We start from the raw sequence: 16,979 nt of genomic DNA on the forward strand, positions 1-16,979 counted from the left end.
AAGTGCTGAGCAGACAGGGAGGGCACACAGGGCTTCAGTTTGAAATTCCTCTTCTTGGATTCTAAGGCAGCCAGAACACCTGCTGTTGTCACTGCCTAAAGCCCACAGTGGTTTGCGGGAGTGGAGATGTTTGCTCTCAGCTTTTCAGCTCAAACCTGGGCTGCCCAAATGTCAGAGGAGGCCACAGCTTGCCAGCCACATACCCATGTTCATCCGGTACAGCCTTACGGCTTCAGTGAGCTCAGGGATTTCCAGAATTTCCACTTCTGCTTCTAATACATCTATGTTGGAGAAATTATCTGGTAGCAAAATCTTCTGGGAGCGGAGAAAATTCACTTGAAAAGCAATGGGAAACAAGATGAATTAAAGAGTTATTCCTGGGGCCGGCGCTGTGGCGCAGCAGGTTAATGCCCTGGCCTGAAGCGCCGGCATCCCATATGGGCGCCGTTCTAGTCCTGGCTGCTCCTCTTCTGATCCAGCTCTCTGCTATGGCCTGGAAAAGCAGTAGAAAATGGCCCAAATCCTTGGACCCCTGCACCCACGTGGGAGACCTGGAAGAAGCTCCTGGCTCCTGGCTTCAGATCGGCACAGCTCCGGCCGTTGCGGCCAACTGGGGAGTGAACCATCGGATGGAAGATCTCCCTCTCTGTCTCTCTGTCTCTCCTCTCTCTGTGTAACTCTGACTTTCAAATAAATAAGTAAATCTTAAATTAAAAAAAATAAATAAATAGTTATTCCTGACTTAATGGTGAGCTGGGTTTGAGGTGCTGCAATCCATCCCAGGTTCTCCCTGTTCTGAAACAATTCTAAACATACCTGATTTTAGATTAGTTTGTAGTCTGTTGTTTTCAAGATGAAAAATCCCAAATTACTTTGTTTTCCTTTGTCTGAGTCCATGGGCGTGGCTTCCCATGCCAAGCCCTCTAGGTGAGCACAGTGGCCCTGAGACTTACCCTGTGAATCTTGACCCAAAAGGTCATTGCAAAAGAGGGAGCTGTCTTGTTGCTTAGAAAGGAGGGCCCAGTGGAGACTGGGCTGGCATGTGGTGCCTGCAGTCTGTCCCTGTCTGGACTGAAGTGTAGGAGGCAGAGGTGGAGCTAATGCTAACGACCTGTGTCAATCAACTTGGAGACTGAGAAGCAGACTTGCTAGGTCACTGTGAAAAAGAATGGTTGGGGTTCCAGGCATTTGGGCCCTGTGCATCCAGTGCATTTATTGCCCAATTCATTCAGCAGCATAATCTTGGGGTCAGGGAGGTCACTCAGTCTGATAAAAGATCCCATCACTCCTCAGGCCACTAGCTCTAGCCAACCATGCTACAGTGCTCCTAGAAACCTGTTTCCATCCACCCTCCTTGCCTCTTATTTTGAGTTTGGTGGAAGGGAAGGCAGGGAGGGACCATCTTAAATCAATTCCATTTCCTCATTTTATGGTGCAAGGAACTCAGGCCTGGAGCCTGGCTAAATACTTTCAGACAGGGTGGGAAGAGAAGCTGACTTTGGAGTCCAGCTCAGCACTGAGTCCATCACATCAACTCCTATGGCCCTTGACACCTTGGTACCTTCTAATGCTTCTCTCCAGCCAGGCCACCCCAGCCAAGCTCAGTGGGAGCTAATGCTAGAATCTGCTTCTTCCTGGAAGCCTCTGTTATGCTTCCTCCCCTTCTGCTCAGGGAAGCTCCCAAGGCCCTGAGCACCAAACAGGGTTCTGTGGGGTGCCTGGTGGGAAGAGCCATTGGGCCCTATCATCCCGCCCCCTATACCACCCCTGGACAGAGCAATCACCAATGAAGCGGAACTCGCTGCACTCGCACTCGATCAGGGCCACGGTCTCAGCCAGCCACAGCAGGTTGTCCTCAGTCACCAGGCTCGGATACTTGGCTACCAGGTCTAGGGGCACAAAGCAGTAATGCACTTCCTCTTCTGTGTCCAACAGCGGTGTGTCCATGAGCCCCAAAGGCGCCTTATCATGGAGACCTAGAGGAGAATATACAGGGGGGTCTCACCACCTCCTAGAGGTCAGGACTTTCAGAACCCAGCAGTGGGATATGTTGTGACAGTTTGGTTTATGTACCCAAATTAATGTCATTAAATTCATGTACCCATTTGCTTCTTTTTAATTGAGCAAGCCAACTACTGTGACCCACAGGTCTTTTGGCTCTCCTGGAAGCTCAAAGCCCATCAGTAATCATGAAGGCCCTGTTCCCGTGTCCCAAGGCACTCATCAACAGTGGCCATTTGGTAAAATTTCTGTGCAGTGGTGGGAGGTAACTTTAGAGGCTTCCCTGACTACTAGGAGGGGGCAGAAGGCAGCCCTGCCTTGTCCAAGTGAAACTAGTAAGTAGACAATGAACATGGAGGAAGGTGCTTAGTTCTGGTGGACAAACAGCCATGGAGAGGACACGTGGCAGGTAGGAGGCCCAAGGAGATGACAGATAAATAGAGAAATCATCCAGAATTGGCTCTGAAATCAAGGTACTCTGTGGATGGAAGCCTGTTCTGTTAGGGTGAGGAGAGGGGAAGCTGGTATGGACTTCGGGGCAGGGGCGGCCTGTCCCTGATTCTACCTGTGAAGGCTGGGCTTTTTATCGGAAACTCTGAGGGTTTGCTGATGCACTTCCACGTGCGCCAGTAGTTCAAAGATGCTCTCTCAGCCACGGGTATGTCTGCAGGCCGCACACGGAGATGGTGTTTTCCTTCCTTCAAATTATCTAGAGTCTGTTAGATAGAGAAGATTACTGCCTTGAAAATAGAAACCAAGTATCTGTTGTTTCTACAACGAACACCTGGAAAGATAATCGACAACCTACTTTGGTAGAAGTACTATGAAATAAATCTAGTCAATCACACAGTCTATGCTGGAATGTAGGGTTTATAGGATTACATGCTAATATTCAAAATCCCAGTGACAATTTTTATTCTTCTGATTTTTGAAATATCTTTTTGTGTTACAAGTTTAGGTCAAGTAATAGTAATTTTATCTTGCATAATCTAAACAGCAATTTTACTTAATCATTAAAAACTTGATATTTTCTAGGCCGGCGCCATGGCTCACTAGGCTAATCCTCCGCCTTGCGGCGCCGGCACACCGGGTTCTAGTCCCGGTCGGGGCGCCGGATTCTGTCCTGGTTGCCCCTCTTCCAGGCCAGCTCTCTGCTGTGGCCAGGGAGTGCAGTGGAGGATGGCCCAAGTGCTTGGGCCCTGCACCCCATGGGAGACCAGGAGAAGCACCTGGCTCCTGCCATCGGATCAGCGCGGTGCGCGGGCCGCAGCACGCCGGCTGCGGCGGCCATTGGAGGGTGAACCAACGTCAAAGGAAGACCTTTCTCTCTGTCCCTCTCTCACTGTCCACTCTGCCTGTCAAAAAAAAAAAAAAAAAAAAAAGAAACCTTGATATTTTCTATCATTTCTCTTCAATAATATTTTATTTATTTGAAAGACAGACAGAGAAACAAAGAAGCAGGGGCTAGCACCTGGGGATATGACACCAGCATACCATATGGGTACCCGTTCAAATCCCAGCTGCTCCACTTCTGATCTAGCTCCCTGTTATGTGCCTGAGAAATCAACTGAAGACGGCCCAAGTGCTTGGGCCCATGCACCCACATAGGAGACCTGGAAGAAGCTCCTGGCTTTGGATCAGCCTAGTTATGGCCATTTTGACTATTTAGGGAGTGAACCAGTGGATGGAAAATCAATCTCTCTTTCTTTTTCTCTCCCTCCTTCCCCTACTCTGTAACTCTTTCAAATAAATAAATAAATCTTAAAAATAAAAAAGACAGACAGACAGAGAAAGAGATCTTCCATCTGCAGGTTCACTCCCCAAATGCCCACAACAGCCAGGGCTCAGCCAGCTGAAGCTAGGAGCTGGGAACTCAATCTGGATCTTCCACATGGGTGGCAGGGATGCAACTACCTAAGCTATCACCTGCTGCCTCCCAAAGTGCACATTAGCAGGAAGCTGGAATCAGAAACAGAGCCTGCATTCAAACCTAGGCATTCTGATTTGGGATGCAGGTGGCCTAAGCAGCGTCTTAACTGATGCACCAATGCCCACCCCTCCTTTTCATAATTAAAAAAAAATCCTTTCTGACCTATTACAATCACTATGATTTGTTTATTAACTGGGCACATCCTAATCTGGGGAGAGATCCAAGTTGTTAGATCAAGTAATAATGAAAGTGTTTCATATTGGTGCAGGGTACTATATTTTCCTTTCCTTTTCTTTCTTTCTTCTCTCTCTCTCTTTCTTTCTTTCTTTCTTTCTTTCTTTCTTTCTTTCTTTCTTTCTTTCTTTCTTTTTCTTTCTTCCTTCCTTCCTTCCTTCCTTCCTTCCTTCCTTCCTTCCTTCCCTCCCTCCCTCCCTCCCTCCCTCCCTCCCTCCTTCCTTCCTTCCATCCATCCATCCATCCATCCTTTTTTTGACAGGCAGAGTTAGTGAGAGAAACAGAGAAAAAGGTCTTCCTTCCGTTTGTTCACCCTCCAAATGGCCGTGGCCGGCGCGCTGCTCCGATCTGAAGCCAGGAGCCAGATGCCTCCTCCTGGTCTCCAATGCGAGTACAGGGCCAAGCACTTGGGCCATCCTCCACTGCCTTCCTGGGCCACAGCAGAGAACTGGACTGGAAGAGGAGCAACCAGGACTTAACCGGCGCCCCAACCGGGACAAGAACCCGGGGTGCCGGTGCCGCAGGTGGAGGATTAGCCTAGTGAGCCGCAGCGCTGGCCAGGGTATTACATTTTCTTTCTTTCTTTCTTTCTTTTCTTTTCTTTTCTTTTCTTTTTTTTTTTATTTTTTTTTTTTGACAGGCAGAGTGGACAGTGAGAGACAGAGAGAAAGGTCTTCCTTTTTGCCGTTGGTTCACCCTTCAATGGCCGCCGCGGCCAGCGCACTGCGCTGATCCGAAGGCAGGAGCCAGGTGCTTCTCCTGGTCTCCCATGTGGGTGCAGGGCCCAAGCACTTGGGCCATCCTCCACTGCACTCCCGGGCCATAGCCGAGAGCTGGCCTGGAAGAGGGGCAACTGGGACAGAATCCGGCGCCCCGACCAGGACTAAAAGCCGGTGTGCCGGCGCTGCAAGGCGGAGGATTAGCCTATTGAACCATGGCGCCGGCTGAGGGTACTACATTTTCCAAAGCTCTTGTACACACATTTGCTCACTTACCTTGACACAACTCTTGGTTTTACTGATGAGGCAGCAGAGGGTCAAAGATTTTGTAACTGGCTGGCGGCGTCAAATAAAAAAAAAAGAAGAAAGAAAGAAACCCTAGTGGAGTTGCTCTTGGGAGCCTTGAGCATTGAGAAGAGTCCCCTGGTGGCCACAGCTATATACTGCAACCCCATAATTGCTTAAGGCCTTCAAAAAAGGTAGACCAAAGTCAGACAGCCTTCTCTACTTTGGATGGCTGGAGCAAGTCCCTCTTCCACTGATGGGAGGCCTGGGCAATGGCAAGGTCACCAGGAGTGTTCTCCTGGGACACTGAGGAATGGGGAAGACAGTGGATGCATGGAATACTGGAAGACGGTCTCACATCCATTTGAAAATACGCTTTGTACATCACCAAGGACATAGTCACATGCCACCATGCTTGGTCTCAAGGACCTCTCAGCTTGGAGGAAAAGACAGACGTGAAAGCCAGCAATTTACATGCATTGAGATGAGAGCCAGTGTTGGTTATGAAGTTTCTGGATCTCAAAGAACCCTAAGATTTCTTTCTACAGCCCTGGAAGGGGATCTCTGCTTTCTTAGTTACCATGGCATGCAGGCGGCTACCCTGGGGTGCACTATTCCTGTAAATGGAATGCTAGGAATGGAACCCTGGATTCTGTAGCCTAAGCCATGACCACTATTCTTGACTAGCTGCCTCCCATATGTCACAGAACATCTCCAAGTCTCGGGCTCCTCACATGCAAAGTAGGATGAAGAGTAAAATCTGAAAGATGTCGTAAGGATTAAAGGAAATAATATCTTAATTTCTTCTTGGTGGTCAGATCCCAGACTACCTTTCCAGCTTCATCTCCTACCTTTCTTTCATTTTTGTCTCTTCAACAGTGACCCCACAAAACTCCACAAATATACCAGGTTCTTCAAGGCCTCCCCAACTTTATGCATGCTGTTCTCTGTGTCCAGAGTGCTCCTCTCCTTCCTTCTCTGCCAGAAAAGCCTGGAACCCCCCAATCCAGAGTGGGTCATCTTCCCCTTTGTTCCCCCTGATGGCCCCACACTTGCTTCTGCAGGCCTCTGGTTTGCTTCTGGTTTCTCCTTGTCCCAGTACTGAGGCTCCTGGGGGCAAGGGGCTGGGTTGATGCATTTCCACTTTCAGTCTAGAATCTAGCATGCAGCAAGTGCTAAGAGCTGCCAGGTTGCATGAAAGAAATAAAAGTGGAGGGCTGGAGGGCTTGGTCCTCTGGTAAGAAAAGCAAAGAAAGACATGGAGGACCCCTGAGGCAGCTGGCAGAGAAGTAGACTGCGCTCATGAAATGGACAAAGATGCTGAGACCCTAAAACCTAGGGAAAGCCAGCACAGGATCACAATGGGCAGGGTCCACAGACTGGGGAGAATGTAATTTTTTTTTTTTTTTTTGACAGGCAGAGTGGACAGAGAGAGAGACAGAGAGAGAGGTCTTCCTTTTGCCGTTGGTTCACCCTCCAATGGCTGCCGCGGCTGGCGCGCTGTGGCTGGCGCACTGCGCTGATCCGATGGCAGGAGCCAGGTGCTTCTCCTGGTCTCCCATGGGGTGCAGGGCCCAAGTACTTGGGCCATCCTCCACTGCACTCCCTGGCCACAGCAGAGAGCTGGCCTGGAAGAGGGGCAACCAGGTGTATTTTTTTATTTATTTATTTGTTCATTTGAAAGACAGATTAGAGAGAGAGAAAGAGAAACATCAATCTTCCATCTGCTTGTTTTCACTTCCCAAATGGCCACAACAGCCATTTGGCCAAAGTCAGGAGCCTGGAACTCCACCCAGGTCTCCCACATGAGTGGTAGGGGCCCAAACACTCGAGCCATCTTCCACTGCCTTCCCAGACCCATTAGCTGGGAGCTGGATTGGAAATGGTGCAGCCAAGACTCAAACAGGTGTTCATATGAGATGCTGGCATCTGCAGGTAGAAGCTTAACCCACTGTGCCCTAATGCTGGCCCACAGACTGCAATTTCAATGAGAACTGTAGGATACAGGGAAGACCTATGAAAGAGAGGGACAAGGGGGAAAGTAGACAGGGACAGAGGATGACAGGAAGAAAGGTAATGGACAGAAAGATAATGACTAGGGCCGGTGCTGTGGTGTAGTAGGTAAAGCCACTGTCTACAGTGCCAGCATCCCATATGGGTGCTGGTTCAAGTCCCAGCTGCTCCACTTCCGATCCAGCTCTCTGCTATGGCCTGGGAAAGCAGTAGAAGATGGCCCAAGTCCTTGGGCCCCTGCACCCACGTGGGAGACTCAGAAGAAGCTCCTGGCTCCTGGCTTCGGATTGGTGCAGCTCTGGCCATTGTGGCCAACTGGGGAGTGAACCAACAGATGGGAGATCTCACTCTCTCTGCCTCTCCTTCTCTCTATGTAACTCTGACTTTCAAATAAATAAATAAATCTTTAAAAAAAAGAAAGAAAGAAAAACAATGGCTGAAGCAGCAAGAAGAGAAAGTGATAGGTAGGGAGAGCCTGAAAGAGAGCATACCATTCTAAAAAGGCACTAAGCTGATTTCATCATAGGAACTTGATCCTGACACTTCACCTGGAGATTCAAACCCCAAGATTCTCTTACTAGAAGAACCATGGTACCCTGGAACAATTCTAAATTGACCATATGGGAAGGGACCTGGGCAGGGGGTGGGGAAGAGGCCGAATCCTGCCCAGGACAATAAATAACCCACTTGAGGATGGCCCAAGATCTCCCCTTGGAGGTGTTTGGTACCCAATGTCCTCAGGGGTGGGTCAGTAATGTCAGTGCAAATGTCTTGGGAGGAGATGTGCCAAGTGTGTAGTGTGAGCAGGCCCATTTTCCCTAGTAAGGTATGTTTGACAAATCTTTTTTTTTTTTTGAAAGGCAGAGTGGACAGTGAGAGAGAGAGACAGAAATAAAGGTCTTCCTTTACCGTTGGTTCACTCTCCAATGGTCGCCGCGGCCGGCGCACCGCGCTGATCCGAAGCCAGGAGCCAGGTGCTTCTCCTGGTCTCCCATATGGGTGCAAGGCCCAAGCACTTGGGCCATCCTGCACTGCACTCCCAGGCCACAGCAGAGAGCTGGCCTGGAAGAGGGGCAACCAGGACAGAATCCGGCGCCCCGACCGGGACTAGAACCCAGTGTGCCGGCGCCGCTAGGCGGAGGATTAGCCTAGTGAGCCGCGGCACCGGCCGACAAATCTTTAAAGAGAGAAAAACCAGAGGCAGGCATTTGGGATACCCTCATTCCCTACCAACAGAGTGCCTGGGTTCCACAGATGATGGGATCTGGCTCCTGACTCCAGCTTCCCACTAATGCAAATCCTGGAAGGCAGTGGTGATGGCTCAAACAATTGGGTCCCTGCCATCACATGGGAGACCTCAACTGAGTCCCTGGTTCCTAGTTTTAGTTCCAGCGCAGCCCCACTCTATCCCTCTCTCTGCCTGTAAAATAAATAAATAATTTTTAAGAAAGGAAAAAAATGAGGCTGGCGCCATGGCTCAATAGGCTAATCCTCCACCTGTGGCACTGGCACACCGGGTTCTAGTCCCGGTCGGGGCGCTGGATTCTGTCCTGGTTGCCCCTCTTCCAGGCCAGCTCTCTGCTGTGGCCTGGGCGTGCAGTGGAGGATGGCCCAAGTGCTTGGGCCCTGCACCCGCATGGGAGACCAGGAGAAGCACCTGGCTTCTGGCTTTGGATCAACGCAGCGGCCATTGGAGGGTGAACCAACGGCAAAGGAAGACCTTTCTCTCTGTCTCTCTCTCTGTCCACTCTGCCTGTCAAAAAAAAAAAAAAAAAAAAGGAAAAAAATGAAATAAATTTAGAAAGATCATGATCCTTGCCAGTATGGCCATACCACATGCTAGTCTGAGGAACCAGTGTGGCACCAGGCTCAGGAGTCTTAACAAGACTGTTTTCTGAACTCTCTCAATCAATTCTTGTTCTGACTTCTAGAAAAACAGGCCCTGTACTCACAGGGGCATTGTTGCGCAGTGAGTTAAGCTACAGGCTAGAGGCCCAGCATACCACGTGGGCACAGGATTGAGTCCTGGCTGCTCCTTGTCCAATCCAGTTTCCCTGCTAATGTTCTTGGGAAAGCAGCAAAGATGGCCCAAGTGCTTGGGCCCCTGCATCCAAGTAGGAGACCCGGAAGAAGCTCCTGGCTTCATCCTAGTCCAGCCTCAGTCATTGCAGCCACGTGGGGAGTGAACCAGCAGATGGGAGATTTCTTTCTCCCTCTCTCTGCCTCTCCTTATCTCTGTAACTCTGCCTTTCAATAAATAAATAAATCTTTAAAAAGAAAGAAAAGAAACCACAGTCAGCACTCCCCAGCCACCTCACCTACTTATGTATTTATGGTCCTTGAGTCTCCCCTAATAGATACAACCTTCCCAAGAACTCAAGGACCTTGCTAGCTTTGTTCTCTGCTGTATTTGCAGCACAATGCTCATGGGCTCTCAGTACATTTTTGTTGAATGGATGAATAAGTGAAAAAGAACACTTCAGAGAAGCTGGGCTTCCAGAGTCCCTTTGGCTTTGCTAACTGAAGTTGCTACCCAGTGTGTGGCTGGTCCTCCATGGACTGACTTCAAGTCCACTTTCATCTGCTTGAATATTACTTCTAGGAATTTTATTCTTTATGTGTCATGACCTGGAAACTTATTGGAGGGAGGATTTCTTTAGGGAAACACAGACCTGAATTCAGATGGCTCATTATCAGCACAAGGATAAATGAAGTTATTTTTGGCCTAGATACAAGTGAAAACAAAATGTCAATCAGAAGTGCGTGTGTGTGTGTGTGTGTGTGTGTCTTTGCCAAAAGAAGGCTGACATGTGAACTCTGCTGGCAGAGCTTTGGGACTTAATGGAGGTTTTCCCAAAGCAGCAGCAGTTCTCAGAGATGCTTTATGCTCTGATGGAAGGAATGTGGTGGTAAAGGAGCTTGGGGAGCTTGCAAATCCCAGACTGTCTTGTGAAGACAATAAGGACCGGCACTGCTTTGAAGCTCAAGGGAAGCAGGGCTTGCAGAACGAAAGGATGTACAGAACTGCTGCTGGAGGTCAAAGGAGTCATCTCAAACCTGCCCTCCACTGCACAGGTGGGGTCAGCCTTCATAGGTCGTCCTCAACACCTCACTCCGTGTTCTTACAGATCTTTAAAAAGATTTATTTATTTGAAAGGCAGAGTTACAGACAAGGAGAGACAGAGAGAAGGAGAGAGATCTTCCATCTACTGGTTTACTCCCTAGAGGGCCACAACAGCCGGAGCTGGGCTGGTCCAAAGCCAGGAGCTTCTTTTGGGTCTCCCACATGAGGCAGAGGCCCAAGTACTTTCCCAGGTTAATTAGCAGGGAGCTGGATCACAAGCGGAGCAGCCAGGACTTGAACCCGTACCTGTATGGGATGCCAGTGTCAAAGGCAGCACCCTTACCTGCTATGCCGCAGCACCAACCCCAGCAGCTGAAGTTTACTACACAACTGTGAATGCTGGCTACTGTTTTCGATGCCAGGAATGCAAACATGAATAGAGTACAGTCCAGTGAGGGAAAAAGACGTAGGAATACACAATCCAAACAGAATTATCACTGATGTAATAGAGGAACTAACTCTGTCAGGAAAACAGACAGAGGCTGGTGCTGTGGGAAAACAGGTAAAGTCACCTCCTGCAGTGCTGGCATTCCTATGGGCACTGGTTCTCCAATCCGGCTTCCTGCTAATGTACCTTGGAAGGCAGTGTACCCATGTGGGAGACCTGGATGAAGCTCCAGGCTTCTGGTTCTAGCCTGGCCCAGCCCCAGCCATTGAGGCCATTTGGGGAGTGAACCAGCAGATGCAAGATCTCTCTCTCTCTTTCTGTCTCTCTCTCTCTCTCCCTCTCCTTCTCTGTAACTGTTAATTTTGAATAAACAAATCCTACCAAAAATTAAGCCTGGAAATGTCAGGCTAGACTTCTGGTGGGCCACGTTTAGGTCAAATCTTAAAGGGAATCATTCTAGGAAGAGGAAACAAGTGAAAAAGGATAGAGAGCATGTGGGGTGCTGAGGGACATGGCTGAATTTCAGCATGAGTGTGGACATGGCCATGGGTACACATAGGTCCGTGTAGGTGTTGGGAGGTGAGCCAGGACAAGCCGATGGGCCAGCCTGAGAGGTGCCCTGTCACATCACGAGGTGCTTGAGCTATCCATTTACTCATTCCCACAGACAAGCTACACTGTTGGGATGAATATTTGCTGTTTAGAGTCTCCTTCCTTCCCAAGCTCACAGTATCAATCTGTCCTCACATCACGAGTTAACAGGAAATGGGAGACTGCCACACGTCTATTTCCTTAAAGACATCCTTTGTGTGATCCATGTAAAACTCCCAGGCTCCCTCAAGCACAAGGAATGCAGGCATATTTGGGTTGCTTACTGGTAGCACAATGCTGACAAGTGGAGCAATTGAAGTCCAAACTTAGAAGGCCCCAGAAGGCAATGAGAGAACTAACACAAATAGCATGTACTGTCAACATACTATGTCCTCAGTAAACTTCTAGGGGCAAGTAAAGAGAATTTAGTAGTCTTCCAGTAACCTGAACCCTTGTGAGTGATCCTGAAGGGAAACTGCACACTCTGCAGTAACAGCTGTGACTCCTAACCAGGCCAATGGCTTGTGAACAGCTCAGAGCAGTTTACTCCTAGGTTAAAAATGGCTTTTCCAAATTACGAAGAAAGAATCAGGAAGCCCTGTGATATTAATGTGCAGACCTGCAATGACTACTTTCTATCTCCCCTGTGAACAACACACAACATCCCTAAACATTCAGTTCATGGATCCACACATCAGCTCTGAGGACTCTCAGATTTATATGAATTCCAGACCTGTATAGCCAGCACCTCCTCACCATCTGCACTAAAATGCTTTCATTGACTCCCACACATAGCACACTCAAATCCTATTCTCATTTTTTTCCTCCTAACCCTGTACATTCCTTATAATCCAATGTTCTGAGTGATAGGAACAAAGGAGTTGTCTATCTGCTCTCACCCTACATAAAATCCATCAGCCAGCCCTGTCAATTCTACCGTCAGGACATATCCAGAGTCTGAATGCTTCCAAGTCTACTATTATTCTTTCCATCAAACCACCAATACCTTCCATTTGGATGCTATGGGAGACTCCTTATTTCTTTACTTATTTTAAAGATTTATTTATTTAGTTTTTAAAGAGTTACAGAGAGGGTCTCTGAGACTTGAACCAGTGCATATGGGATGCAGGCATTTCAGGCAGCAGCTTAACCCACTGCGCCACAAGCTGGTCCCATACAGGAAACTCCCAACTGGTTTCTCTGCTCTTCCCTTGCCCTTCGAGAGTCTAGGCCAGTGGTCAGCAAATTTTTTCTGTAAACCATCAAATTGCAAATATTTTAGGCTGTGCTAGCCATATGGGCCCTGTTATCTTATTACTCAGCTCTGTGTTGCAGCTTGAGGGGGGTTATGGACAAGACAACGAACATGGCTGTATTCCAGTCTTTATCAACCGCACTGACATCTGAATTTCATCTACTCTTTGCATACCTCATAATATTATTCTTCTTTTGATTTTTTTCAATCATCTAAAAATGTAAAAGCTATTCTTACCTACACAAAAAAGGGAATACACTGCATTTGGCCCAGGGACTGAAGTTTCAGAGATCTGATCTAATATCAAGCCAGCAGCCAAGGAATTTTTTTTTTAACAAAGAAAAGGACACATTTCACATACTATTAAACTTATTCATTTAAAGTGTTCAGTTCAATGTTTTTAGTATATTCACAGAGTTGTACAACCATCACCACAATATTTTTTTTTTTTTGACAGATAGAGTTAGACAGTGAGAGAAAGAGACAGAGAGAAAGGTCTTCCTTCTGTTGGTTCACCTCCCAATGGCCACTACGGCCGGCGCACTGCGCCGATCTGAAGCCAGGAGCCAGGAACTTCCTCCTGTTCTCCCATGCGGGTGCAGGGTCAAGCACTTGGGCCATCCTCCACTGCCTTCCCGGGCCACAGCAGAGAGCTGGACTGAAGAGGAACAACCAGGACAGAATCTGGCGCCCCAACCAGGACTAGAACCTGGGGTGCCGGCGCCACAGGCGGAGGATTAGCCTAGTAAGCCGCGGCACTGGCCCACCACAATAAATTTCAATTCTATCCGAAAGAAAAAATATAGGTACCTACTAACACTTAACTGTCTTTTTGCTTACCCATCCTTCCCACCTTATGCCCCAGCCCTAGGAAGTAACTCTGCCTTTCAAATAAATAAACAAATCTTCAAAACACACACGCATAGAGACAGAAACAGAGAGAGAGGGACAGAAAGGGGGGGGGGATTTTTCCATCCACTGGTTAACTTCCCAAATGGCCGCAACAGCCAGGACTGGCACAAGCTGAAGCCAGGATCCAGGAACACCATCCAGGTATTACACATGGGTAACAAGGCCATCTTTTGCTGCCTTCCTAAGGACATTAGCAGGAAGCTGAATCAGAAGTGGAGCAGCCAGGACTCAAACCAGCTCTCCGATATGGGATGACAGGTGTCAAGCAGGCAGCTTAACCCACTGCAAAATAATGCTGCCCCCTCCACTTTTTTTTAAAACTCTTGTGAGCAATGCTGCCATAAACATTCATCTATTTTATTTTTATTTTATTTATTTATTTTTTTTTTTTTTGACAGGCAGAGTGAGAGTGGACAGTGAGAGAGGACTAGAACCTGGTGTGCCGGCGCCGCAAGGCGGAGGATTAGCCTAGTGAGCCGCGACACCAGCCACCATAAACATTCATCTATAAAATTTTGTGAGGACATAGGTTTTCATTTCTCTTAGATATATATCTAGGAGTGCAACTACTGGGTTACATGGTAATTCAATATTTAACTTTTTTTTTTTTTTTTGACAGGTAGAGTGGACAGTGAGAGAGAGAGACAGAGAGAAAGGTCTTCCTTTTCGCCGTTGGTTCACCCTCCAATGGCCGCCGAGGCCAGCGTGCTGCGGCCGGTGCATTGTGCTGATCCAAAGCCAGGAGCCAGGTGCTTCTCCTGGTCTCCCATGGGGTGCAGGGCCCAAGCACTTGGGCCATCCTCTGCTGCACTCCCGGGCCATAGCAGAGGGCTGGCCTGGAAGAGGGGCAACCGGGACAGAATCCGGCGCCCCGACCAGGACTAGAACCCGGTGTGCCGGCGCCGCAAGGCGTAGGATTAGCCTTTTGAGCCATAGCACCGGCCTCAATACTTAACTTTTTAAGGAACAACAAAAAAACCATACTGTTTTCCAAAGAGGCTGTACAATTTTACATTCCCACTGGCAGTGTATGGAGAGTTCCAAATTCTCCACATCCTTAACACCATTTATTGCCTTTTTTATTACAGTCTCTGATTTACAAAGATTCAACTTAAAGTGATTTGACTTTACAAAGGTGTAAAAGCAATCATATTCAGTAGAAACTGAACTTTGGATTTTGAACAGTATAATAATATGTTGCAATGCCAGACACTGGTGAGGAGCCATAGCTACCAGGTAGCCACATGATTACAAAGGTAAACAACCCATATGCTGTAATTTATGAGTCTGTACTGCAAAGCTATGGTGGTATATCTGAGAAGCTATGGCCTAAGCCAAGGTTCAATGATTTTTTTTTTAAACCTAATTGTGACCATTTTACCTCTACCTTTAAATACTTCTAAAACAATCTATAACATTTAGAATAAATTCTTTTTTTTTCTTTTTTTTCTTTTTTTTGACAGGCAGAGTGGACAGTGAGAGAGAGAGACAGAGAGAAAGGTCTTCCTTTTCCATTGGTTCACCCCCTAGTGGCCGCTGTGGCCGGCGCACTGCGGCCCACGCACCACGCTGATCTGAAGCCAGGAGCCAGGTGCTTCTCCTGGTCTCCCATGAGGATGCAGGACCCAAGGACTTGGGCCATCCTCCACTGCACTCCCAGGCCACAGCAGAGAGCTGGACTGGAAGAGGAGCAACTGGGACAGAATCCAGCGCCCCGACCAGGACTAGAACCCAGTGTGCCGGCACCGCAGGCGGAGGATTAGCCTATTGAGCCATGGCGCCGGCCAGAATAAATTCTGTTTCCTCACTGTGGCCTACAAAATTCTGCAAGATCTGGCTTCCTTCAACTTCACTATCTACCTTTGGCATCACCCTCCCTCTTACTGCACCGTACAGTGGCCTCCATGTTGGCCTCTAGAAAGCTAATCTAACCTCAGTGCATTTGTTTCTCATTCCTAAAGCCTGGAAGTTCTTTCCACATACATCCACATGACTTGTTCCTTTTTCATTTAGCGTTCTCCCATGTGGGAGACTGAAATGGAGTCCTGGGCTCCTGGCTTCAGCTACACCTAACTGCTCTTGCGGGCATTTGGGGAGTGAATCAGAGGATAGAAGATCTCTCTCTCTGTCACTCTGCCTTTCAAGTAGATGTACAAAATATTTTAAATATATAGGATGAAATATATTATTAAAATTAATTTCACTTTTTTGGGGGCCAGTGCTGTGGCACAGCAGGTTAAGGCCCTGGCCTGCAGTGCTGGCAGCCCATATGGGCTCCGGTTCATGTCCCAGCTGCTCCACTTCCGATCCAGCTCCCTGCTAAAGTGCCTGGGAAAGCAACAGAGGACAAGCCAAGTTCTTGGGCCCCTACACCCACATGGGAGACTCAAAGGAGGTTCCTGGCTCCTGGCTTTGGATTGGCTCAGCTCTGGCCCTTGTGGCCATTTGTGGAGTTAACCAGAAGATGGAAGACCTCACTCTCTGTCTCTACCTCTCTCTGTAACTCTGTATTTCAAATAAATAAATTTTTTAAAAATTAATTTTTTTTTAATTGAGAGGGAGAGAGATAGAGATAGAGAAACAGACAGTTCTGATCCACTGGCTCATTCCCCAAATGCCCACAGCAGCTTGGGCTGGGCCAGGTCAAAACTGAGAACGAGAGGGGCCGTAGCTGTGGTGTAGTGGCCTAAGCTTCCACCTGTGGTGGCAGCATCCTATATGAGTGCCAGTTAAAGTTCTGGCTGCTCCAATTCTGATCCAGCTTCCTTCTGATGGTCTGGGAAAGCAGTGGAAGATGGCTCGAGTGTGTGGGCCCCTACACCAGCACGAGAAACCCAGAGGAAGCTCCTGAGTCCTGGTTCCAGATCAGCCTGGCTTCGGCTGTTGAGAGCATTTGGCGAGTAAACCAGTGGATGGGAAGAACTCTCTCTCTGTCTCTTCCTCTCTCTTCTGTAAGTCTGCCTCTCAAATAAATAAATAAATCTTTAAGAAAAGAAAAAAGTACTAAGAACCAACAATCCAATGCAAGTCTCTCACATATGTGGCAGGGATCCAACTACTTGAGCCATCACATGCTGTCTCTCAGGGTCTGTATTAGCAGGAAGTCAAGACTTCAACCCAGGCACTCTGATATGACATGACAATATGTCTTAACTGCTAGGCTAAATGCCTACTTCACCCTTTTTTTCTTAACATTTGAAAATGTGGCCACCTTTTTAAAAAAATTTTAAAAAGGCCTGGCACCGTGGCTCAGTGGGTTAAGCCACTGTCTGCAATGCTGGCATCCCATACAGATGCCAGTTCAATCCTCTGCTGTTCCACTTCCTATTCAGCTCCCTGCTAATATGCCTGGGAAAGCAGCAGCATATGGCCCAGGTGCTTGGGCCCCTGCATCCACACGGGAGACCAGGAAGAAGCTCCTGACTCCTGGCTTCAGCCTGGCCCAGCTCTGGCTGTTGCAGCAATTTGAGGAGTGAAGCAACAGATAGAAGACCTCTCTTTCTCTGTCTCTCCTCTCTCTAACTCTG

At 48.2% G+C, this 16,979-nt stretch overlaps 1 protein-coding gene across 2 annotated transcripts in view; it reads right to left on the reverse strand.

Annotated features, from left to right (window-relative positions):
* Positions 1-16,979, reverse strand: part of KCTD19 (potassium channel tetramerization domain containing 19) — a 35,127-nt gene that overhangs the window by 12,751 nt on the left and 5,397 nt on the right. For both annotated transcript variants that reach the window (XM_089320242.1, XM_008257451.4), the window contains exons 3-5: positions 2,567-2,717; positions 1,785-1,976; positions 204-335 (exon numbers count right to left, since the gene is read on the reverse strand). In XM_089320242.1, the coding sequence (XP_089176368.1) occupies positions 204-335; positions 1,785-1,976; positions 2,567-2,717 (475 nt within the window). The remainder of the gene's footprint in view (positions 1-203; positions 336-1,784; positions 1,977-2,566; positions 2,718-16,979) is intronic.

Source organism: Oryctolagus cuniculus, chromosome 18 (genome assembly GCF_051225735.1).
Source record: "Oryctolagus cuniculus isolate XC-2025 breed Fujian yellow rabbit chromosome 18, ASM5122573v1, whole genome shotgun sequence".
NCBI classification, from domain to species: domain Eukaryota; kingdom Metazoa; phylum Chordata; class Mammalia; order Lagomorpha; family Leporidae; genus Oryctolagus; species Oryctolagus cuniculus.